At 46.5% G+C, this 24,487-nt stretch overlaps 1 protein-coding gene across 1 annotated transcript; it reads left to right on the top strand.

The window, feature by feature from the left end:
• Positions 1-795: 795 nt before the first annotated feature.
• LOC127008668 (probable serine carboxypeptidase CPVL) lies at positions 796-24,487 on the top strand. Its single transcript, XM_050880971.1, has 9 exons — positions 796-1,583; positions 2,078-2,197; positions 7,388-7,571; positions 10,573-10,719; positions 19,278-19,352; positions 20,231-20,397; positions 22,204-22,308; positions 23,020-23,166; positions 23,347-24,487. The coding sequence occupies exons 1-9, from the start codon at positions 1,398-1,400 to the stop codon at positions 23,638-23,640; spliced, it is 1,425 nt and encodes a 474-aa protein (XP_050736928.1). The 5' UTR covers positions 796-1,397; the 3' UTR covers positions 23,641-24,487.

The raw sequence follows: 24,487 nt of genomic DNA, 5'->3' as shown, positions 1-24,487 counted from the left end.
GTGTGAATTCATCTACTGAAAAACAGTGTTATGTCTCACTTAGTTACTTAGCAAATGACACTTTCTGACTATCTGTGTTTATGTTGATTTGGCAAGGCATTCAGCTTACCTGCTTAAATCTCTGGCACGTATGATCCCTAATGAACATGTGATGAGATATATGTGTTTTTTGTCAATTGTCACACATCATATATGTGCTGCCTTAACATGCTGTGTTAGAGTGCTTCTGTGCCACAATAGCGTGATTACTGTCATCTAATTGTATACAATGACAGTTGTGTTTTGTTGCCATTTTGAATTTGTGTTATGTAATATATGATTTCCATAGCATTTAGATCTGTAGTCAATGACATGTATATCACTGTACTAAGCTGGGAAATGCAAATTCATCATTTAACACATTATTCTTCAAAGATATATTTTATAACAGAATTTTGACATTAAGGAACAGTATAACGTACTCAATCTTACTAAAAGGTAGCTGAATATACTCAAATCTCATCAGGTTGTATTCAAATACTATAATAACATATATAGAGATATAAATTTGGTATCTATGTGATATCTATAATAAGAACTATGCTTGTTCATAATTTACCGGAAGCCATTTGTCCGCCATTTTGAATTTGTGAGAAGAAAACATATTTCCCCAAGGTTGATTCCTGTTGAATTTTTTTTACATTCAATTGATGCCCTAAGGAAGGTAATTGTGCAAAAATTTGGCTGTTACCTTAAATGTTTGGGTTCCGGTCAATTTCTACTGGACTATAAATCAATTATCAGTTGCCAAAATTCTATTGTACAGAGTAGGAAGACGAAGTGTTGGCATTGCTCCAGGCTTGAATCGTAGTTGCTTCGCAGGTACAGGCAGCCCAAGCAGTTCATATTTAAGGTTCCGTGCGAAAGCAGTAGTCTCAAAATGACGACTGCATACTTGCCCATATTTTATGTCCTTCGCATTACAGAGCGCAAGCCACTTTTTTCTAAGGTCTTCATCCTTTGGGAGCCTATGAAATCGAAGAGAAGTCCCTCTTGAGTACACTGACGTGCACCCATTCACCATACAACTTGCTGGCATAGCAAGGTTATGAAGCGCGCTCGACCTGCACTCCCTGGCCTCCCGACCAGCACTGCTGCTGCCTGCACTGGCGGACCTATCCTTCCACCACCAAGTGACGTCACGGGCAGGTGCGCCGTTCCTGCCAACTGTTGCCTTCCGCCCCCCCATGATGGTTTCACCTCTTAGTAAGTATGTCCATCTTGATCAGCACCGCCGCCACGCGCAGCTGTAGCGTATGCTTCCAACTTTACCTTTTACCATCTCGAGCAGGTAGGAAAGAGTCGCCTAGTTCGCGTGTGGCTGCCGGCGTGAGGGTGAGGCAGGAAGACGAGCGATTATGTGGGTGGCAGTGGTAGTTCCGGTGGTGGTGGTGGTGCTGTCGGCCCTGGTGAACGACCCTCTGGGCCTCCTGTACTCACGCCCCGAAGTACCCACGACCACGATCAGCGCGCCATCCCAACCCAAGGAGGACGTCGGGGAGCCTCTATTCCTTACGCCCCTTCTGGAAGTTGGGAGGATCGAGGCAAGTCAAGTCATCCTTTTGGGAACGTATTCTCAGACGCTATTGGCTCCACAGCAACTGTTTCCTAAGGGCACAAAAAAGATAAGTTGTGCTCTCAAGAGTGTTTTTTAACGTTGATGGTGCAAAAGCCTTGTCAAACCATCTCTAGGCTTCATAGAACGACCCTTGGACCTACTAACCCAACCTCTACCAAAGTCCCAACAGGTGTGTGTGTGTGTGTGTAAGACCTGAAATATTTGAAAATATTTGTTTGTACCGCTTCTCAGATCTTCTCAGTCTTCCTTGCTTTCGCATTCATGGGGCAGAAGCCTTGTCTGACTACTACTAGGCTCATAGAACTACCCTCGGCAATAGCCACAACTACGAAAGCCTTATAATATGTGGGTGTGTAAGCACCGAAATGTTTGATAATACAGGCATCTCATTCTTGTTCCTTTGTTGCTTTTATTCATTCCATGTGTTTTCTTCTTCATACTCGTCTTCCGTTTTTTCAGGAGGCGCGAAGGCTGAGTCGAGTGCCGTTGGGCGAGGAATATGGGTTAAGCTACGCGGGTTTCTTCTCCGTGGACAAAGCCTTCGACGCCCACCACTTCATCTGGTTCTTCCCGGCGAGGGTGAGCGATCAGCCGCGTATACTCATTTTTCCTCATCTCTTTTTCCTCTCCCTCTCGCTTTCATCATTATTTATAGTGATCTCTTCCTCCCTCTCTTCCTCCTATTCTTTCTCTCACAGGCCTTTTGTTTCTTCATCCTCTTCTTATATTTTCTTCCTTCTTGTTCTCTTTTTACATCTTCTCATTATTTTCCCTCTTTCATCTCCTATATTTTCTCCCTTCAAATCTGTTTTCTTTTCCCACCTCCTCCTCCTCCTCCTCCTGTGGTTAGGAGTGAAAGAATTCCACCACCGTAATCCCTGCGTGTCGTAAAAGGCGACTAAAAGGGACTTCTTTCTTTCTCTCCGGACTATTACCTTTTTTTATTTCATTATTATGGCTAGTCTATCCAAGGGTTGTCACTCTCCCTTACAGTTTGAGGACACATCACTTCCCTTCCTTCCTTTCTACAGATATTCTACCCAGCCTCTAGTCTCAGTCTTTCTCCGATGTTTCTCTCACTATCCCGGGAGATCCTAGCCACTTCGGAGTCTTCGCGGCGGTGTTCTTTTTTCCTGCGGAAGTCCTCGGAGCACACTTTGTGACAGGTGCCTTAGGCCAGGGCCCGCAAGGCTCGTGCTTGAAGGGAGACACATGTTGGGATCCTCTTGGGTGGCTGACTCCTTTCTCTCTACCCAGCGTGGGTGATGGGTATCCACGCCGGCCTCAGTCTTTTTGGGACAAAGCTCAAGGACAAATTCAACCGGGTTGAAAAGGTTGCCAGCTTCAAATCCGAAGGCTCATCACTCATAATGGCCATTTTCTGTCTTTTTCTGGCCTTGCGGAGGTCTCCATACTTTTATTTTCCTGGGGCACTGGGAAATCGCAGTATCTCTTTTCTATGCATTCTACTTTTTTTAAATTGTGTTATGGTGACACCCTTAAGTTTACAGTAACTGTGCTCTATTTGCTTTCATTGTGAGTTGAGAAATTGCTAATTCAAAATGCCGTCCCAACTGAGAAATTGCGAAGTATGTTGCGGGAGGTTCGCTCCTCAGTATTTTGGAAACTCCTCTGCTTGTCGCCTTTGTGTTAGCAACCGTAAGTTCGACGATTTGAAAATGAAATATGACATACTAGTAAAAACAACACGAATCCCTGAACGAGTTTGTTGCGGCCAACATAGTTGTGCCGCTGATTAGCGACACTGCCCCTTCTTTGCCCAACCCGACCGCACCGACCTATGCCCAAGTCACGAGAAATCCGAGTACCGAAGCACCTGAAGACGGTTTCTTTCCTGTAAGGAATGTAGCCAGGCCTTATACGCCAAGAAAAATGTTGCAACTCACGACCTTCAATCGATTTGATATTTTAAAGGAGAAAGTTGATGAAGAACACGAAACCCGGTTAATTGGCAATTCAACGATCAGAGGTCAGTTAACAGAATTTTGCGGTCGTGCTTCATATGAGAAACGCGAGCGTATGTTTCCCCGGTATAGGTGTAGATGGCATCACTGCGGCGCGCGACGATGTTATGACCGGCTCAGACCAAAACTCACTGTTCGTCATTCATGTCGGAACAAACGACGTAAAGGCCAATCGTTCAGAAGAATTAATGGAAAAGTATCGTAGACTGATCTGACAATTCAAGGAAAAAACGAACAACATAATGATATCTGGTATCCTCCCGCGGATGAAAGTAACGCTTTTTACAGTAAAGCCTTCAGCACTAACAACCGACTAAAGTCATTATGTGCTCAAGAAAATGTCGAGTTTGTGAATTTTTGGAATAACTTTTATAGTGCAAATGACTTGTACGAACGCGATGGTGTACACCTAAATCCCGTCGGGGCGGCTCGACTTGGAAGACTTCTTAGTGAGCAGGTGTTCCTTTTCAGAGCAAAAAAACACCAGCGAACCCCGACAAAAAACGCCACGTAAACAATCAAAGGACCAACAACCAATCCCACCATGACCATATAAACGCGTGTTACGTAAACGCCCGCAGCATTCGAAATAAATTCATAGACCTGGAAGAACTTGTTGCAACGGAAAACTTCCACATTATCGCCGTCGCAAAGTCATGGTTGAATACAAGTAACAGAGATTTTATTGTGGAATTTAACTTGCCCGGCTATTCAATTTTTCTTTGCGACAGAGAAAACAGAGTTGGTGGTGGCTTCGTCTTATATATTCGAGCTGGTTTAAATCCACGTGTTATCAAAGTAGAAAGAATAAATAATATAGACACCGTTTTCGTAGAATTTAAAAATCGTTCAAGTAAATTAGTTATTGGCATTGTTTATAGACCTCCAAACCAAGCAGCTGAAATAGACAGAAAACTGTTCGAACAAATTTATAACATATGCAATCAATTTGAAGCTGAAATTATTATGGGAGACTTTAACTTACCAGTAAAGAGTTGGGGAGACACGTTAAACATACACTCTGGTCACGATCTGTACAGTAACTTAGAAAGTGCGCTTTATCAGCATGTGCATAAACCAACTCGCGAAAATAACATACTCGATCTTGTTCTCACAACTAAAGAAAGCCTAGTTATTGATCTCATTGTTGGTATAGAATTCAGCGACAGCGATCATCGAATGACTTCGTTTGAAGTAAAAATCAAAGAGGACATGAAAACGAGTGAAGAAAGAATACCTGATTACCGACGTGTGGATTTTGACAAACTAAGAAATTTATTAGCGAATGCAGACTGCAGCCTCAGATATAAATAAAGCTTGGGAAACATTCACAGACACTTTAAGTAGAGCCGTGAATTTATGCGTACCATTCCGTAAAAGACGACCAACAGCCAACTGATGATAAAAAAAATTCGCTATTATATTGAATGATTTTTTTGCCTCCATTTTTACAGAAGAAATCGTATCCGATAGTCAACCGGAAGCCCCAAGATATATTGATGACACATCCTTGAGTAGTATTAACGACATTGCAGAAAGTGATATAGTACAAATTATCGATAATATTAAAGTAAACAAAACACCCGGCCCAGATAAAATATTCCCGTGAATTCTTTAAGACGGAAAACATCAGATCAGCAAACCACTCTTGAACATATTCTCAAAGTCGCTAAGCACAGGAAAAGTACCACAAGAATGGAAACTCGCTAACGTAACTCCGATCTTTAAAAAAGGCGACAAGTCAAAACCAGGTAATTGTCGACCGATCAGTCTAACGTCAATCGTGTGCATAATTTTGGAGACGATCATTCGCGAAAAAATGTTAAAGTTCTTTTTTAAGATAGACTACTTAAGGATTCGCAACATGGTTTTCGAAACAAGCGTTCCTGTTTGACTAACCTCTTCGATTACTTCAACTACATCTTTAATGTATACGATGAAAGTCAATCAGTAGACATTATATATTTGGACTTTCAAAAAGCATTTGACAAAGTCCCTCACAACCGTCTCCTTAGTAATTTGCAAGCTCACGGTATAACTGGTAATATTCATAAGTGGCTCAAAGACTGGCTTACCGACCGTAAACAGAGAGTTGTTATGAATGGTATATCATCTGACTGGCGAGATGTCAAAAGCTGTGTTCCACAGGGGTCGGTGTTGGGACCTGTTCTTTTTTTTGGTGTACGTAAATGACATTGACGAGGGGCTATCGTGTAAAATATCGAAATTTGCAGACGACACAAAAATAGGCAGCAGAGTCATTACGACAATGGATAAAGAACACTAACAAGCTGATCTCGAACGTTTAAGTAGTTGGGCACGAACATGGCAAATGGATTTCAATATTGAAAAGTGCAAGGTTATGCATATCGGAATCAACAACGATCGTATTCATTATCAAATTAAAGGAGATCTTGGAGTAATAATTTCGAACGATCTTAAACCGAGTTAACATTGCACAGAAGCAGTAGAAACTGCCAACAATCTGATCGGATTTATTGGTCGTACATTTGAACATAAATCAGAAAAAGTGATATTGAAACTGTACAATTCGTTAGTTCGCCCACATTTTGAGTATTGCGTTCAATTTTGGTCTCCCTATTACAGGAAAGATATAGATAAACTCGAGAGGGTGCAGCGTCGAGCTACTAAAATGATCCCTGGACACTTTAAGAACTGAACTTATTCAGCTTATCAAAGCGCAGGCTTAGAGGTGACCTTATCAAAGTGTTAAAAATGTTCAAGGGATTCGACAACGTCGATGTTCATGATTATTTTACAGTCTCTCAATCAAGTGTAACAAGAAACAATGGATACAAAATAACGAGGAAGCGTTTCAACTCAAATGAATCGAAGCACTTCTTCTTCAACCGTGTCATCAATGTATGTAATGGTCTGCCTCAAAACGTCGTCGAAAGCGAAACTATTTGCACGATCAAAAACCGACTAGACAAATATTTAGAAGCTGACCCGAACATCCATTATTTTGCTCCGGTCTAACAGAAAGTAGTGTTAGCTTAGTCGTCGTGTATGATCTTCCTTCTATCCATGTAAAATTCCATCGTAGTTTTTCTATACTACATGGTATTCTTCCTTTCCATGTCAGCTTCGGCTGGAGGGACTGGTGGGAGGAGAGGGACCTTCACCTTTGCTGTCTCTGTCTCGTAGATTAGAGTAGATGGTAGCAACAACAGAGAGCCTAGTTAGGACCAAGAGGTCTGTTGCTGTTTGCTTTTCCTTTCTATTTCTTTGTCCTCCTCCTCCTCCTCCTCCTCCTTCTTCTTCTTCTTCTTCTTCTTCTTCTTCTTCTTCTTCTTCTTCTTCTTCTTCTTCTTCTTCTTCTTCTCCTCCTCCTCCTCCTCCTCCTCCTCCTCCTCCTCCTCCTCCTCCTCCTCCTGCTCCTCCTCCTCTTCCTTCTCATCGTCACCATCAATACCATCTCGAAAACAACCTCCTCCTCATCCTCATCCTCATCATCATCATCATTATTACCATCTCGAAAACCTCCTGTTCCTCCTCCTCTTCCTCTTTCTCCTCCTCATCATCATCATCACCAGCAGCAGCATCTCGGAAACCTCCTCCTCCTCCTCCTCCACTTCATTATCACCACTAACTTGACACCCTCCTCCTTTTTTTCAGATTTGGAAGTTAATTATTCTTCCTTCATTCCTTTCCTTCTTTCCTTCTTCCGTTTCTAGTTTCTTTGTTTTATATTTTATTGTCTATTTTTTCTCCTACATTGCTCCTCTCCCCCCCCCCCTCTCTCTCTCTCCCCGACATCCAGGAGGCTTGGGAGGCCGCCCCTGTGATGGTTTGGCTTGACGGGGGTCCGGGGCTCTCCTCCATGCTGAGCCTCTTCTCCATGCACGGGCCTTTCTCCCTGACCCGCGAGTGTGAACTTGTACCCCGCCAGCACACCCTAACCAAGGTCATCAATGTGATCTATATTGACAACCCCGTCGGTGCAGGTGTGTGTTAGGGCTGTGTGTGGGGGTGGGGGGTGAGGGGTTGTGGGTGTGGGGGGGTGAGGGTGGGGGGGTAGATGTGGTGTTTTTTATTTAGGTCAGTGGAGAGAGTAATAATAGTAATAGTAGTATTTGTCATAGTAGTAGTAGTAGTAGTAGTAGTAGTAGTAGTAGTAGTAGTAGGAAGGCGGTGGGAAACCTCTAAGTGTGTGCGGGTCAGCAGGCTGGGTGTGAGGCTACCATTCACGCCGTCAGGAAAATGTTCGAAGACCCAGAATGCGAGGCGGTGCTGATGGTGGACGCTGCAAATGCGTTCAACAACATCAATAGGGAAACAGCACTGCACAACATCAAAATCAAATACATACAAGGAACCTGCCAGACTGTTCATCAGCAGTCATAATGACCAACGACTTGGAGACCCGGTGGCCATACAATCCTCAGAGGGCACCACCCAGGGAGACCCAGTGGCCATGGCAATGTTTGCCCTGGGAATGATGAAGCTGCAGGACATCATCCGCCATGAAAACACCAACGTCAAACAGGTGGCGTATGCGGATGACCTCACCGGGGTAGGAAAGTCTGCAGACCTCAGGAAATGGTGGGACCTCGTCAATGAACACGGCCCTAAACTAGGATACCGTCCCAACGCCACGAAGTCTGTGGTGATTGTAAAACCAGAGGCATACGATCGGGCCAAAACAGCATTCCAGGGCAGTAACGTGAAACTTTCAGGGACTGGCGAAAGACACCTCGGGGCAGTCATTGGAACAGCTGAATACAGAACCGAATATGTGAAAACAGCTGTAAAGCGCTGGGAGTCCGAACTGCAGAGGCTGAGCGAGATCGCCAAAACAGAACCGCAGGCAGCCTACGCAGCAGTTACGTACGGTGTCAAGCATAAATGGAACTACCTCATGAGGACAGTTCCTGATGTTGCTCCGTTACTAAAACCTCTGGAAGATGCTATCAGAAACACCTTCATACCGGCGATAGCAAATGGGAGATGTCCCAGTGACCAGGAAAGAAGATTGCTCGAGTTGCCGCCAAGAATGGGTGGGCTCGGCATCACCAACCCGCAAAATCTGGCTGAGTCTGAATTCGGGAACTCAATCCGAATCACAGCCTCCTTGACTGGATATATTACCAATCAAAATGAAAGGGGAGAAGACAACCCTCAAGATATTAGGTCACTAAGGAATGAAATCTTCATAAACAGAGAAAAAAAAAAAGAGACACTCTGAGTGACCTAATGAGAGAACTCCCAGAAGACACAAGGAGGAGGACAGATATTTCACAGGAAGTGGGCGCTTCAAACTGGCTAACCACACTACCTATCAGGGCAAAAGGCTTCAAATTAAACAAAAAAGAATTCACTGATGTCCTTGCCCTCAGGTATGGCTAGCCAGTGGATGGGCTCCCAAACATGTGTAACTGTGGCTCATCCTTCAGCCAAAATCATGCCATGACATGCAAGAGAGGAGGTTTCCTCTGCATGAGACATGATGAAGTAAGAGACGTAACAGCTCAGATGCTGAAAGAAGTCTGCCACGACGTGACTGTGGAACCCATGCTGCTCCCTCTGCAAGGCGAACACCTCGCCAGACGCACCGCTAATGTTTCGAACGAAGCACGAGTGGATGTTGGCGCCAGAGGGTTTTGGACTCATGGACAAAGGGCATATTTTGACATAAGGATCTTTGATCCCATGGCCCATTGCCACAAAGACCTGACCCTTGATGCAGCACCACAGAAGAAACGAACAAGAGAAGAACAGAGCATATGAAGAAAGAATACAGAATGTGGACCAGGGCTCCTTCACCCCGGTAGTATTCACGACGGCAGGAGGGATGGGACCAAGGGCGCAGAGCTTCTACGCAAGACTCGCCGAAACACTGGCGGATAAGAAACAGCAGCCAAGAAGCAGTGTGGTCGCCTGGATGAGATGCAGGCTGTCCTTCTCCCTCCTGAGGTCAGCCTTGGTCTGCCTGAGAGGAACCAGGTCACTTGCACCCAAAACCGCCCGCATTGCCGACCTGGACTTTGAGGCGACGGTGGTTGATAGTTGTATCAACCACAAGCTCTGTTAGCTTAAAGATAATATATTTAGTAAGGTTTGTAATATTAAATAAAGATGGTTGTCGGCCACAGTCATTGGCGGGGTGGGGCAAATGAATTGCTTTGTGAAAGGATATGAGAGAATATACCGCTCACAACGCAACTCTAATAGATGGAGGCCCGTAGTAGTAAAAAAAAAAGTAGTAGTAGTAGTAGTAATAGTAGTAGTAATAGTAATAGTAATAGTAGTAGTAGTAGTAGTAGTAGTAGCAGCAGCAGTTGTAGCAGCAGTAGTAGTAGTCGTAATATCAGTAGTAGTAGTAGTAGTAGTAGTAGTAGTAGTAGTAGTAGTAGTAGTAGTAGTAGTAGTAGTCATATTAACAGTAGTAGTAGTAGTAGTAGTCGTAGTAGCAGTAGTAGTAGTAGTCGTTGTAGTAGTAGTAGTAGTAGTAGTAGTAGTAGTAGTAGTAGTAGTAGTAGTAGTAGGAGAAGTAGTAGTAGCAGTAGTAGTAGTAGTCGTTGTAATAGTAGTAGTAGTAGTAGTAGTAGTAGTCGTAGTAGCAGTAGTAGTAGTAGTCGTTGTAGTAGTAGTAGTAGTAGTAGTAGTAGGAGTAGGAGTAGTAGTTGTAGTTGTAGCAGCAGTAGTAGTAGTCGTAGTAGTAGTAGTAGTAGTTGTAGTTGTAGCAGCAGTAGTAGTAGTCGTAGTAGCAGTAGTAGTAGTAGTGGTAGTAGTAGTAGTTGTATTAACAGTAGTAGTAGTAGTCGTAGTTGTTGTAGCAGCAGTAGTAGTAGTCGTAGTAACAGTAGTAGTAGAAGTAGTCGTAGTAGTAGTAGTAGTTGTATTAACAGTAGTAGTGGAAGTCGTAGTAGTCGTAGTAGCAGTAGTAGTAGTAATAGTAGTAAAAGCAGCAGCAGCATTAACAGTGTTCCCCCTGCGATGCTTCAGGCTACAGCTTCACCAGCACTGAGGACAGCATCCCCAGGGACCAGGTGAAGGTGGGCGGCCAGGCGCTGGCCAGCCTCACGCAGGTGCTGCAGATGTTCCCGGAGATTAGCGACAACAACCTTTACATCGCAGGACACTCTTACGCAGGTATGTACCGCCCTGACCTCACTTGACCTGACCTCTTTTATTATCAGTGTGTGTAATGTTCGCTGTAGAAGTAGTAGTAGTAGGAGGAGGAGGCGGAGGAGAGGAGGGTAATAGTAGTAGCAGTACTGGCAGTAGTCTAGCCGGTTCACCCAAGTCTGAAGTGTGCATTATCGTGCAACGGCAACTTGCAGCCATACGGCGTGTCCGATTTCCTGGATACTGTATGCTAGCCTACGCATAGTAAACAGTCGTCAGTGTCAATAGTATGCAGGCAGCAATAACAAATACCGTCAATTATAGTCGATTATGAGTTTAAAAAAATATTAGAAATGTGGCAAATAGCTGTTTTGTTAATTTACAAGATCGCAGATTATGGTTATTAAACAGCCTTGAAGCTGTCCATCACCGAGAAAAATTAGCACGCAGAAAAGAGCTATTTGCGATATTAATATTTCTTAACTCATAATCGACTATAATTGGCGGTATTTGTTATTGCTGCCAGCATACTATTGACACTGACGACCGTTTACTATGCGTAGGCTAGCATACAGTATCTATGAAATCGGACACGCCGTGTAGCTGCAGGTTGCCGTTGCGCGATAATGCACACTTCAGACTTGGGTGAACTGACAACAGTAATGCGAGTGATGGGAACGGCTCTCTTCCACTACAAGAGGGTTGAAGACTGAGACTCCACCCCCAATCCCGGCCCCCAACAATTATCTTCGTCAAGCTGCTCTTAAGACCAGCAGCTCTTCGTAACTCTTGCCTGTCTCTACGAGAAACAAATGCATGTTTGACTAATGACTTAAATTTTACAACATTCATTGCTTGCCCTGCCGTCCCTTCATTTTTATAACCAATAATATCTCAGTAGTGTACCATGGTGACAGTGACGGGACTAAAATTTTGGCGACAGTGATAGGACTAAATAATTGGAGCCAGTGACACGTATAAAATTTTATACGGCGAAAATGCGCGGCCAGCCAGCCAGCCGCCGGGGGGACCTACCCACCACCCAACCGGGGAGTGGTCAAAACTACCCAAAGTGACCATCCCCCCCGCACCCCACCACCACCACCACCACCTTCCGGCGTGCCCACGCCACCGTGTCTCCCCCTATCCCCTCTATAACCACCCCTTTTCGCAAGCGTCAGCTCGTTGGGCGGAGGCCTGTGGCTACCGCCGTACTGGCGTCACCCTCCTGCCGGGGGATCGGTTAGGGGCGTCACCCTCCTGCCGGAGATCGGTTAGGGGCGTCCTTTCGCGCCGTGCCGGGGCGTCACCCTCCTGCCGGGGATCAGTTAGGGACGTCCTTTCGCACCGTGCCGGGGCGTCACCCTCCTGCCGGGGGATCGGTTAGGGGCGTCCTTTCGCACCGTGCCGGGGCGTCACCCTCCTGCCGGGGGATCGGTTAGGGGCGTCCTTTCGCACCGTGCCGGGGCGTCACCCTCCTGCCGGGGATCGGTTAGGGGCGTCCTTTCGTACCGGGCCGGGGCGTCACCCTCCTGCCGGTGATCGGCCGGGCTGGGTTTCAGACAAAGGAGCTCACGCGAGTGGCTGTAACGGCGACAGAGCTCGCGCTAAAAGCGATCATTGATCTGTTACTTAAAAGCTAAAGCCTAAACCATAACAAGCTCAGTCTTTTTCGCTAACATGACGAGCGCGGACGAACATATAATATACCTTAGTAGCCTAGGAAGTCGCGATCTTTATTCCGACAACGTGCCGGGTTCATTTAAAAATGAAATCATACCGTAAAATTTACACCCCGACCGAGATTATCAGGTTGCCTTACACGGTATTTTTATTCCTAGAGAAGTATACACCCTCCATCGAGAAGACAAAGAAGCCATAGTGGAAGTTTACACAGAAACGCTCAATGACACCTCAGGAAAACGGTTGCGGTACTCGCTGTCTCCCTCGAAAAATATAACGAGCAAACAAATAAGCGCAATTGTGGCTGACCTTAATACATACTGGCAAGCTAATTTAAATGGAGTGTTTGGGTTTGCAAATTACAAGGATTATTTTGATGGAGAACGCGGAATACTGAGTTGGACCAAAAATTTTGTATGCTACCACAAACGCTCTATAGATGGCTGCGGTAATCTAAATTATTGCAAAATAAGTTTGTTATTTAAACCCAGATTGGCGGCTATTCTTGGATTTATTCCTAATCATTACTATGATATATTCGTCACGGATGAGGAGTCACATTACTCACTTCGCCAGGTTAATGCCGATTTCCCGCCAGACCCCCACGCCGACGTAGACTATCTCCACCTATATTGCGACATAATCCAGCCCACGCGATTTGCTAGCCAAACTGTGAACATTTTAGCCACTCTCCCTTACGGTGGGAGTAACAATTATTACTCAGTGCAAAGACCTCTGTATAAAAAGTTGGCGAAAAATGCTTTAGATTCAGTGGCGGTAGTGGTGACGGATCAGTATGGACGAAAAATATACTTTGAAGAAAACCGTTCGGCCACAATCGTGCTTCACATTACACCCATCCACCCTCTCTTTTAAAATCAGTGGGCCAGCAAAAAAAACGCTCACTCATCGCGAGACTTTTGCCATGGAAGAGTGTTATGGGGAAGACCTTATCGATTTATTTCCCCGTGAGCGAGGAGGGAGGATATTTGTGGCCGGTGCGTCAGGATCTGGGAAAACACAGCTAGTGACGGGACTTGTGCGGAAATATTGTGACAAATTTTATCGAGTTCTTATTTGCGGTGCAACACATCATCCCATTCAAGACTTGCCAGAGCTGCAAAATAAAGTAATACTTAGTAAGGACATTATAGACCCAGAACAGGAAATTGATCTCTGTCAGAACAATAAATCTATGTTAGTAGTATATGACGATAACTTTTTACGCGCTGCCAATGATGAAAGCGTCGCCAATATTTTTTATTAAAGGCAGACATCTTGGCCTTAGCTCCACACTCATTTCTCAGAACTTATTTATGCAGGGAAAGTATGCGCGAAGCATATCCCTCAATTGCACTCATTTCGTTTTGCTTAAACAAAGAGATCTTGGTCAAATTGAACTTCTAGGTCGTCAATTGTATGGTCGTGACAGAGCCAAGGCATTTCTCAGCATCTACAAGCGAGCTGTTGCGGGAAAACCTTACGGCTATCTCATGGCCGACGTGTGTATAACTACCCCCGAGGTCCTATCGCTGAGATCAAACATAGCGAACGACGGCTCCTGTGAGGTTGTGTACTCGTGGAGAGAGTGAGCGATATGCTAGCCCCATCCAAGACGCGTCTTTTAAAGTCACTTTATGAAGACCCTCAAGTACCTGGAGGCTTAAGTAGAGTGAGACCTTTATTTTTAGCTGCGAGAGCCATTGAATCCGACGTTTCCATGCGCGATGTTGAACAGTTTATGGAAGGTTGCAGAACACACACATTACATAAGATACAACCCCATAAGTTTAAGCGACGCGCTATTCTCAGTCCCAAACCGCGAGTTATCATAGCGGCAGATCTCGCAGACATGAAAGAATTGTCCCGCTTTAATAGAGGTCATAATTACATCTTAGTCTGCGTTCATGCATTTTCAAGGTACGCTAAAGCCCTGCCTCTTAAACGTAAAGATGCAAAGTCGATGGTAATGGCAATTAAGACATTGCTAGAGGAAGACGCCGCTTTCAGTGGGGTCTCTAGGCTCTGTGTTGACCGAGGCAAAGAGTTCTATAATTGTCCACTTCAAACCTATTTGCAAAGTAAAGACAAAAAAATGTACAGCGTTTACTCCCAAGAGATAAAAAGCAGCCTTGCTGAGCGATTTATCAGAACTCTGAAAGGTCGAATATATAGGTATATGACGGCTCACAATAAACTCGAGTATATTTCCATCTTGCAGAAGGTACTCGAGAGCTATAACCACACGCCTCACGCACGTCTAGGAAAACCCCCAGCCGAAGTACATGCCATGAAGGACCCGCGAGGAATCATTCGTCAGTTTAAGAAAATGCATAATTATAAAAACAGAGAAAAGCGTCAAGGTAAAGCCAGTCGTGTGCTGAACATCGGGGACTACGTTCGACTCGTGGGCGCGGATAAAGCTTCTAAATTTAACCGAGGCTTTCATATCCAAAACACAGAAGAAATATTTAAAATTGCAAGCGTGGATTATCGACAATCCCCATTGGGTTATACCTTGCAAGATTTATCCAATCAACCCATCCAAAGAGGAGCTTATCAAAGTTCAGCTCCCGGACGTTTCCCCATCATCATAAAAAAATCGAGAGTGGTGAACGGTCGCAAACAATTTTTTGTATCTTGGTTGGGTTATGATCCGAGTCAAGACTGTTGGATAGACGCTCAAGATATTTCCTAATGACCTCGAATTCACCAACAAGAAGAAAAAAAAAAGCACCTCCCCTCGCCTTTGTTCACAAGGATCTTGTTTTGTTGTTGGCTAAACTCTCCCCCAACAAGCGGAAAAAAGTAATTGCGGTGTTGAACAAGAAACATATAGATTGCTTGTCAGAAGTGTTTCTAAATTTCCTAAAAACTAATCTTACGCGAAATACAAAGATTGTGAAATCCCTGAACAAATATAAAAAACACATAAAGAAACTCGCCAACAAGGGGGTAAGTACACTAAAAAAAAAAAAACTACTGCGAACACAGCGGGGCGGTGCTATACTCTCTGTGCTGTTACCTCTGGCAGCTAGCGTCATAACTGGTCTTTTAACAAAATGAAGGAATATTGTCTCATCCCGAAATCAACAGCAGAACAATTTTTACTCAAGTCTTCTACGGGGAGCCGTAACATAAAACGAAACAGAAAGACGGACGAAGAAAAAAAAGAAAAGAGAGTGCGGAAACCGTTGTCGGGTTCGACGGTCAAGGCGTCAACTGCATTGAAAAATATAAAGAGACGCGAGCTGCAAGATGTATTAATCCAAAACAACCACCCGCCATCTATAGCGGCCATAGGTCCTCGCACGACGTTCCCCACAAATACTATCGATTCGAAACCTGCCATAGATAATAGGATTGATGTTAGAATGAAAGCAACTCAATGGATTATGCCAAAGCTTTCTTAGCTCTCATGAAACATACTCCAGGAATTACATGGGATACAAACGGAAATCTTTTGAGTCCCATTAATAATTTTAACGTCATTGATATATTGCAAACCTTAAGTGACGTCAACAGCAAATTAGGTTTCAAAGCTGATGATATATCATTTATTAAAATGCTTTTCCACAGCACAAACTTAGATCCCTCATTTATACGCAATAATAAGGCAAGGAAGCAACTGTTTGGAGGAGGAGGAGGTGGTGGGGGAGGAAGGAGAAGTGCCCCAATTCGGGCAAAGCCACGCCCCACGCCTTCTTTCTCCGCCCCCGCGCAGATGCCGGGTATGACGTGGGAGAATTATCGCGTATAAAAAGGATTTGTTTTGGGGTGGGATATAGACACTTGTATGACCTCGCGGGACAGGGAGACACTGGGCGTGAGTAAGAGCGAGAATTAATATATATTTTTTCTATAAACATGTCAGACTATCCCATCATTCCTGTGAAGGGGCGAATGACCGATCGCCAGTTCATTGACGACAGTGTGTGTTTAGTAACCACCATCAACGCCAGCAGTTTTAAACTTAGCGGTATAGCCAAGGACTTGGCTGAAGTGTATGGCTATGCTAATCTCTTTGAAAATCGGAAACAACTTTATAATTTGAACAGAGTCGTTTGGAGTGACAGACCGAATGTAGGGTCGCTGGTAGTGAAGGAACCACCTGCGGAATCAAATTATCCCATTGTGGTGGGTATGGTGACTCAATTTTGTCAGGGTGATTCTGTAGAATATAATGACGTGTCAAGATATTTTATTGAAACCAGCAGAGATATGCATTATGTGAACGGTTTAATGTCGGACACCAAGCAAAGCAGACGCGATAATTTTAAATGTTGCCTCAATGAGCTAGGTGATTATGTAAAGCAGAAAAAAAACATTCGAAAAGTCATTTTTCCTACCGGCGTAGGACGAAGGGGAAAGATGGATCATGAATGGAACGTGGCCTACTTGAAGGAGCTAAGATCTTTTGCCCACCAAGTAGATTTGAATAACGTTAAGGTAATGCCCTTGAGGCAGGAAGAGGGGACGAAGAATCTCCCCACGAAAGCCTCAACTGCGGGGATAGGCGACAGACACAAACCACTGTGTAGCTATAAAAAATGACGTTTTATATTTTTTTAACTAGTGGTCATGCAGTCATCATCGCGAACAGTGTTTCTTCTGCCTACGGAGGGTGAATTTTCAAGTCTTTTGAGTAGCTTTCCACATCAGGTGGGGGGTGGTTTTGGCAATGTTCGAATTGTGCATTTCGCCCATCCTGCAAGACTACATCAAAGAGGTGGCGGTATTTTTAGTACGCTCGCAAACCTAGCCAAGAGTGTAATGCCCTTTCTATTCAGAACCGTTAAGCCCTCAGCGCTTAAGTTTACTCAAGATGTTATCCAGGATGTGAGCAGTGGACAAAGACATACACACATACACACGCACATGCTGGCAAACTGGAAAAAAAAATCAATAGCGGGAGGGAAACATGGAAACATGGACTAGCAGGCAGCAGAAAGCCTGTTGGCTCATTACTAGGCTGCCTGCGTTCAGTGATTTAATCAATCCGTTTGCCATAGGAGTGGCTTGCAGGGAAGGATTAAAGCACTTGTGTACCTACTCTTGGGAACGTTCAGTTCACACCCGTTGCAGCAAAGTGGCGATCAATGCGTTTCTTGAAGGAGTTGATGGTTTCTGCGCTTACCACTTCTGCAGGAAGGCTGTTCCAGTGGCGAACAACTCTATTCGAGAAATAACTCCTGCCGATGTCGGTATTGCATCGCTTTGCTTGAATTGTTTTTCCGTTGTTTCTTGTTCTCAGGTTACTTTGTAGCGTGAAGAGTTTGGAGTAATCAACGTTGCTGAGCTTGTTCAGGTACTTAAAGACTTGTATCATGTCTCCCCGCAGTCGTCTCTTTTCCAACGTGAAGAGGTTGAGTCGCTCGAGTCGTTCTTCATAGGGTTTCGTCCTCAGTGATGGTATCATCTTCGTGGCGCGGCGCTGTACTCTCTCAAGTAATTCAATGTCTTTCCTGTAATTAGGAGACCAGAATTGCACGGCGTATTCCAGGTGGGGCCTTACCAGCGAATTATACAAGGATAACATAACTCCCGGCGTCTTGTATTCGAAGTTCCTCGATATGAACCCAAGCATTGTATTGGCTTTCTTACAGGCGGACTTGCAGTGTTTTGTTTGTTTCAAGTCACTGCTGATGGTGACCCCGAGGTCTCTTTCCTCTTGCACAACATGTAGTGGTTCGCCACCCATGTGGTATATGTGGTTCCTGTTTCTGGATCCGATATGCATTACTTTACATTTGGTAGTGTTGAAGGACATCTGCCATTTTTCTGACCACCGAGTGATCTGGTCCAGGTCTCTCTGGATAATTTCGCAGTCTGCCGTCGTGAGGGCCTTCCCACCCACCTTTGTGTCGTCGGCAAATTTTGAAAGATTGGATTTTAATCCTAGTTCTAGGTCGTTGATATATATGATGAAAAGTATGGGTCCCAGCACTGACCCCTGGGGCACTTCACTTGTGACCGGGAGCCACTCGGAGGCCTGTCCGTTGAGTACAACTAGTTGTTTTCTTTCAGTGAGCCAGTCTTTGATCCACGCTGTCAGAGAGGGAGAGGGAGGGGGAATGGTAGCCACAAGGCGCCGCCCAACAAGTCACCGCTCGCGAAGGGGTGGGTATGGAGGGGGTGGGGGAGAAACGGTGGCGTGGGCACGCCGGAAAGGTGGGGGTGTGGGGGGACCAAGCTGCATGCACACCAGTTTTTTCCCGCCCAAACACGCATGTCGTGCTCCAAAACACAGGCCTTATGTCCACCCGGGGGAGGGTGACGCCCCGGCACGGTGCGAAAGGACGCCCCTAACCGATCCCCGGCAGGAGGGTGACGCCCCGGCACGGTGCGAAAGGACGCCCCTAACCGATCACCGGCAGGAGGGTGACGCCCCGGCCCGGTACGAAAGGACGCCCCTAACCGATCCCCGGCAGGAGGGTGACGCCCCGGCACGGTGCGAAAGGACGCCCCTAACCGATCCCCCGGCAGGAGGGTAACGCCCCGGTACGGTGGTAGCCACAGGCCTCCGCCCAACGAGCTGACGCTCACGAAAGGGGTGGGTATAGAGGGGGTAAGGGGAGACACGGTTGCGTGGGCACGCCGGAAGGTGGTGGGGTGGAGGTGGGGGGTGGGGGGGGTGGATGGTCACCTTGGGTAGCTCTGACCACTCCCCGGTTGGGTGGTGGGTAGGTCCCCCCGGCGGCTGGCTGGCTGGCTGCCCGGCTGGCTGCCCGGCCGGCCGCGCATTTTCGACGTATAAAATTTTTCAACGTGATTCTGGCGCTAATTCTTGATCATGCTTGCGATTTTTTTTAGTCCCGTCACTGTCGCCATTACCCACTACTTATCTCGACTTTTTTCTCCTCTCATCGTTTTCATTTTCATGATATTGTTTTCCTAAGGGAAGTTCGTGCCTGCGCTCGCCCACGCCATCCACACCCACAACTTTGAGGCCCTTCACAAGATACAACTTAAAGGTATACTACTACTATTACTATTACTATTATTGCTACTACTACAACTACTACTACTACTACTACTACTACCACTACCATTACTACTACTACTACATCTACTTTTACTACCTCTACTACCTTTACTACTTCTACTACTACTTTTACTACTTTTACTACTACTACTACTGCTACCACTGCTACTACTACTACTACTACTACTACTACTGTTGCTACTACTACTACTGCTAAAACTACAACTACTATTACGGGTACTGCTACTACTACTACAACTACTACCACTACTACCACTACTACCACTACCACTACCACTACTACTACTATTACTACAACTACTATTACTATTACTACTACTAATACTACAACTACTACTACTGCCACTACTACTACTTCTTCTTCCTCCTCTCCTCCTCGAACACTCATTGACAAACTTGCAATTTTCTCCATATTTACACATTTTCTCACAGCCACCCATGAACCTCCTTAACAAGTTTTCTTTATAATGTCAAAACTTTTCGTAGGCCTTCTCAGCCCGTCTCGTTGTTCCCTTCGTGCTTCCAAGTCATCTCCTAACATACTCAAGCCTACGTATACTTCTTCTTGTCCCTCTTCAATCCTCTTTCATATGTATTCAACCCTTGACTTCCGTGTTTATTTTGTTTTACTTCATATATTTAAGAAAAATAGTTAATCAAGGTTTCTGTTACTGCTCACTTCTTTAATGCATATTTTCTCTTCCTCCTCCTCCCCCTCCTCCTCCTCCTCCTCCTTCTTCTTCTTCACCTCCTTTCCCTCTCCTTGTTTTTGTCCTTCACCTCCTTGCTTCCTTTCCCCTTTTGCTTCTTTTTCCCTCTCGTCCGCCTCTTTATCTCCTTCCTCAGGTATCGGTCTCGGGAACAGTTTGGTGGAATCGGAGTCTGTGATCAACTACGGAGACATGCTTTACGCGACCGGGATGGTGGACGAGAAAGAGCGACGCCACTTCAAGGCCCAGAGCGAGAAGGCTAAGAGTCTCGTGCGGCAGGCCAAGCTAGAGGAGGCACATCTGGTAGGGACCCTGGCTACTACTGGGAGAAGGGAAGGAGGGAGGGAAGGAGTCGTGAGTTGTGCGTGAGTGAGTTAGTGAGTGAGTAATTGAGTAAAGTGAGTGAATTGGGTGGAAAGGTATTTGGTATCTGTAACATCAATCCGGAGCTCCTCAAAGCTGAAGGTGAGGTCATGTCCCGCGGAGTGAATGCGGTATTGACTGCCGTATGGTTATCTGGTACCATTCCATCAGACTTGAAAGAGGAAGTTTGTCGTCCCTATCAGGAAAGGGAAAGTGGACAGACAGTTCTGCAACAACTACCCTGGTATTACACTGCTTAGTGTGCCAGGCAAGGTGCTTGCCCAGCTATTGCTGATGCGAATTTCGTAGCCAGCTACTGAAGCTGCAGAGACCCAAACAGGCTGGGTTCACGCCTGATAAGTCAACAACGGACCGTATTCTAGCGCTTCGCGTACTGATTGAGCGCCGACGTGAGTTTCGACAGCGGATGGTGCTTGCAGCCTATGTCGATCTTAAGAGGGCGTTTGACTCAGTGCATCGCGAGGCACTCTGGGATCTCCTGCGAGTCTGTGGGATTTCGGCAAGGACTGTTGGTTTGCTGACTGGCCTGTATTCTGAGACTGAGGGTGTTGTGAATTCTGGTGGGGGCTTGTCCAGCTTCTTTCCCGTGAATGCGGGAGTGAGGCAGGCCTGTGTTTTTGCCCCATTGCTTATCAACACCTTTATGGACCGGGTACTAGGCAAGGTTGTGAACCAATCATTGCGAATCGTCCATTAGCAATACCAGTGTCACTGACTTTGTTTTTGTCGATGATGCAGTAATCCTGGCGGAGTCGCTGGAGGCCGTAGTGATGGCTCTCGAGGCATTGCACTAGGAGGCGAGGCACTTGGGACTTAAGGTCTCCTGGAGCAGGACAAAGGTACAAGTGTTTGGATGCTTGCTGGATGAAACAATACAGTCTGTTTATGCGTGTAACGAGCTATTGAGATCTCGGAAAGTTTCACATACCTTGGTAGCGTAGTTCAGAACAATGGTCAGGCTCGCCAGGAAGCCTTACAACGGATTGGCCTGGCCCATGGTTTTATGGACTCGCTCACCACAAGTATATGGCGTTGTCGATACATGTGTAGGACAAAGATCCGGATCTTCAAGTCCATTGTGCTTCTTGTCTTACTCTGTGGCTGTAAGACATGGACACTTAATAGGGACTTGGAGAGGCGGATTGATGCCTCAGGTAATAAATGTCTACGCAGAATCATGAGATATCGCTGGAATAACTGTGTAAAACTGGCGACTACTCCGCGAGACTGATTTGACATATATTACCTGCATAGTACGTCAACGCCAACTCCGGCTAAACGGGTATGTGACACGCTACTCACAAGCCGACCCAGCTCATCGGGTTGTCTCTGTAAGAGACAATCCTGGTTAGAGGAGGCAAAAGAGACGCCCACGGAGTTCGTGGTTTGAGCAAGTCGATAGGTCCTGCTGGGAGGTACTCAAAATGGGAATGGGGCCAGCATGGAGACTCGCTCCGGGGGACCGTTAGGCTTAACGCCGTAGGGTGGGCGAGGCGATGCGGCCCCCGGCGTATGCCCTATTGACTGATTGATTGAATTGAGTGAGTGAGTCGTAAATTGTGAATGAGGAATGAGTGAGTGTGTGAGTGGGTGTTGTAGTAGTGAATCGTGAGTGAGTGAGTAATTGAGTGAGTGAATCGTGAATTGTGAGTGAGTTAGAGTCCTGAGTGAGTGATTGAGTAACTGAGCGATAGTCGTGAGTGAGTACGCCCTTCTCCCAAACAGGTGGTGGGGGGGCTGATGGGCACACACCATGGCGCCTCACACTACGAGCAGCTGACGGGGGTCACCAACACACTCAATTTTATGGACGACTGCTCATCCATCGAGGTGAGACTTGCGGCAAGGGGACACGGGAGTGGTGGTGATGATGATGATGATATTTGTTCGGTAAATCGTGCTGTCAATTAACAAATGTACAGTAAAGCCCCGTTCACACTGTGCCGACTCTGGGTCACGACTACCCACGACTCTAGGGTACACGAGGTCTTGGGTGTTGATGTGAAAGAAGGTCGGGCATGTCTTGAAAGAGGTCTTGAGACTGTTGCCGAATGCTGCGCCGATGTCGTGACGGGAGTCTGGAGTCGTGAGGGTTAGCCGAATGTCCCAGACATTCGGCAAGATACCAAGACCCCAATAAAACCTCCCCCCCCCTTCTTGGAGCGTGGGAACCTACTTGTCAAATGGAAAAGTCGCTGGGTTGTCGTGGCCCAGAGTCAGCACAGTGTGAACGGGGCTTAAATCTTTCTCACTCAAGTTTGTTTGGCCTCCTAGCTTATCTCTTATAAACTCGAGTCCTCCAGAAGCAATGTGCCGTTAACTGTTATGTGTGACGCTGCTGTTGTGTGTGTGTGTGTGTGTGTGTGTGTGTGGCGTCCATAGTGTTGGTGCCTCCCTGTCCCCGTGCCCTTGTCTGAGCCCCAACGCCGCTATAGTGTGTGTGTGTGTCATCCCTGGTGTTGCTGCCTCTCTGTCCCCTGTCCCCTGTCCCCGTGCCCTTGTATGAGCCTCAAGTCCCCCCCCCCCTCTCTACTCCCGCAGGAGATGCACTACATGGACCACTGCGTCATCCTGCCCATCTTCCGGCGCGCCCTCCACGTGGGCAACAAGACTTTCCATCAACCCTTTTACCTAGGAAAGTTTTTCAAGGCTGATGTTTTCCGCAGCACCAAGCCCTGGATTGAAGAGGTATACTGTGTGTGTGTGTGTGTGTGTGTGTGTGTGTGTGTGTGTGTGTGTGTGTGTGTTCCACAGGGTACTTGGTAGCACAGTCACAGGTCAGCCTCAGTGGGCCGTGCGTGCCGCCGGTGGCTGGGTTAGGTGGCGGGCGTGCACGGTGACTCAAACCTCCCTCGCCACGCCCCGCAGATGATGAACAACAGCGTCAAGGTGCTGATGTACAACGGGCAGCTGGACCTCTCGGTGCCCTACGCGTCCACGGAGCGTCTGGCGCGCACGCTCCACTGGCCGCACAAGGAGGAGTACATGCGAGCGCCGCGGCGTGCGTGGAAGGTGGAGGGGCAGGTGGCGGGCTACGTCAAGGAGGCGCGTGGGCTGGTGCGGGTGTTGGTGCGCAAGGCCAGCCACACCGTAGGCCACCGCCGACCACACTGGATGCTTGACATGTTCAGCAGGTTCATGACGCGCGACACCTTCCTGTAAGGGTGGTGGGAGCGTCCGCCAACCTGTGGGCCATTTCGGCCATGGCCAAGGAAGAGGATGTCAAATCCCTTCCCAATGGGTCAGTGCTGCCGGTGGCCGGGCTGGAGCCTGGTCAGACGGGTTCAGCCTCTCGGCTGTGGCATCATAGAAAAACAAAACTAGGGAATTTGGGTTAAACTTAGTGCTGTTTCAGGGAATCAAAATACTCTGACCAAGGCCTTGAGTGTGTCTGTTGTAGATTTATGCGTCACAAATATACTGTGTAACGGAAATATGAAGTAATTGCATGAACCTCTGGCCTGAAAGCACCCAGGGATTTTTTTTTACACACCAGCCTATAGCGCCGGTAGGCTTTCTTGAGGGGCCTGGTGGTTGGCCCCAGCCTGTCATGGCGCAGATAAGTGTTTCTAGAGACGCCATCTATTCTTGGCTCATGCTGTCCTCCGAAGCTCATTCTTGATTCACTTGGACGGTTTCCTAAATAATCAGGGTTGATGGGTGGTCTTAAGGATAGCATGTGGGTAGTCTTAGGGCCGCTTTCACAGTTACTTTTGTTTGCTTTGATAGTTACCAATGAGCGGCGATCGCCGCTACTGACAAGAAATCCGCTTTCACAGGCGTGTTACGTGGCGCTGTTTGTTTGCATCAGTACCATCATGGCGCAGATAAGTGTTTCTAGAGACGCTATCTATTCTTGGCTCATGCTGCCCTCCGGAGCTCATTCTTGATTCACTAGGGATAGGCAAGTACCGTTAATTTGAGTACCGGTAGTACCGGTACCGAAAACTCAAGTACCGTTAGTACCGGTACCGGTACCGGTACCCGAAGGAGTTTTTTTTTTTTTTTT

Source organism: Eriocheir sinensis, chromosome 4 (assembly GCF_024679095.1).
Source record: "Eriocheir sinensis breed Jianghai 21 chromosome 4, ASM2467909v1, whole genome shotgun sequence".
Classification (NCBI taxonomy): domain Eukaryota; kingdom Metazoa; phylum Arthropoda; class Malacostraca; order Decapoda; family Varunidae; genus Eriocheir; species Eriocheir sinensis.
This window is presented reverse-complemented; position numbering and strand designations above follow the sequence as displayed.

What these genes read in the sequence shown, in the direction of transcription:
- LOC127008668 (XM_050880971.1), top strand. Translation starts at nt 1,398, where the DNA reads ATGTGGGTGGCAGTGGTAGTTCCGGTGGTGGTGGTGGTGCTGTCGGCC. An exon ending in TGACAACCCCGTCGGTGCAG is followed by an intron (nt 7,572 to 10,572) that starts GTGTGTGTTAGG and finishes GCGATGCTTCAG; the next exon opens with GCTACAGCTTCACCAGCACT. An exon ending in CCAAGCCCTGGATTGAAGAG is followed by an intron (nt 23,167 to 23,346) that starts GTATACTGTGTG and finishes CACGCCCCGCAG; the next exon opens with ATGATGAACAACAGCGTCAA.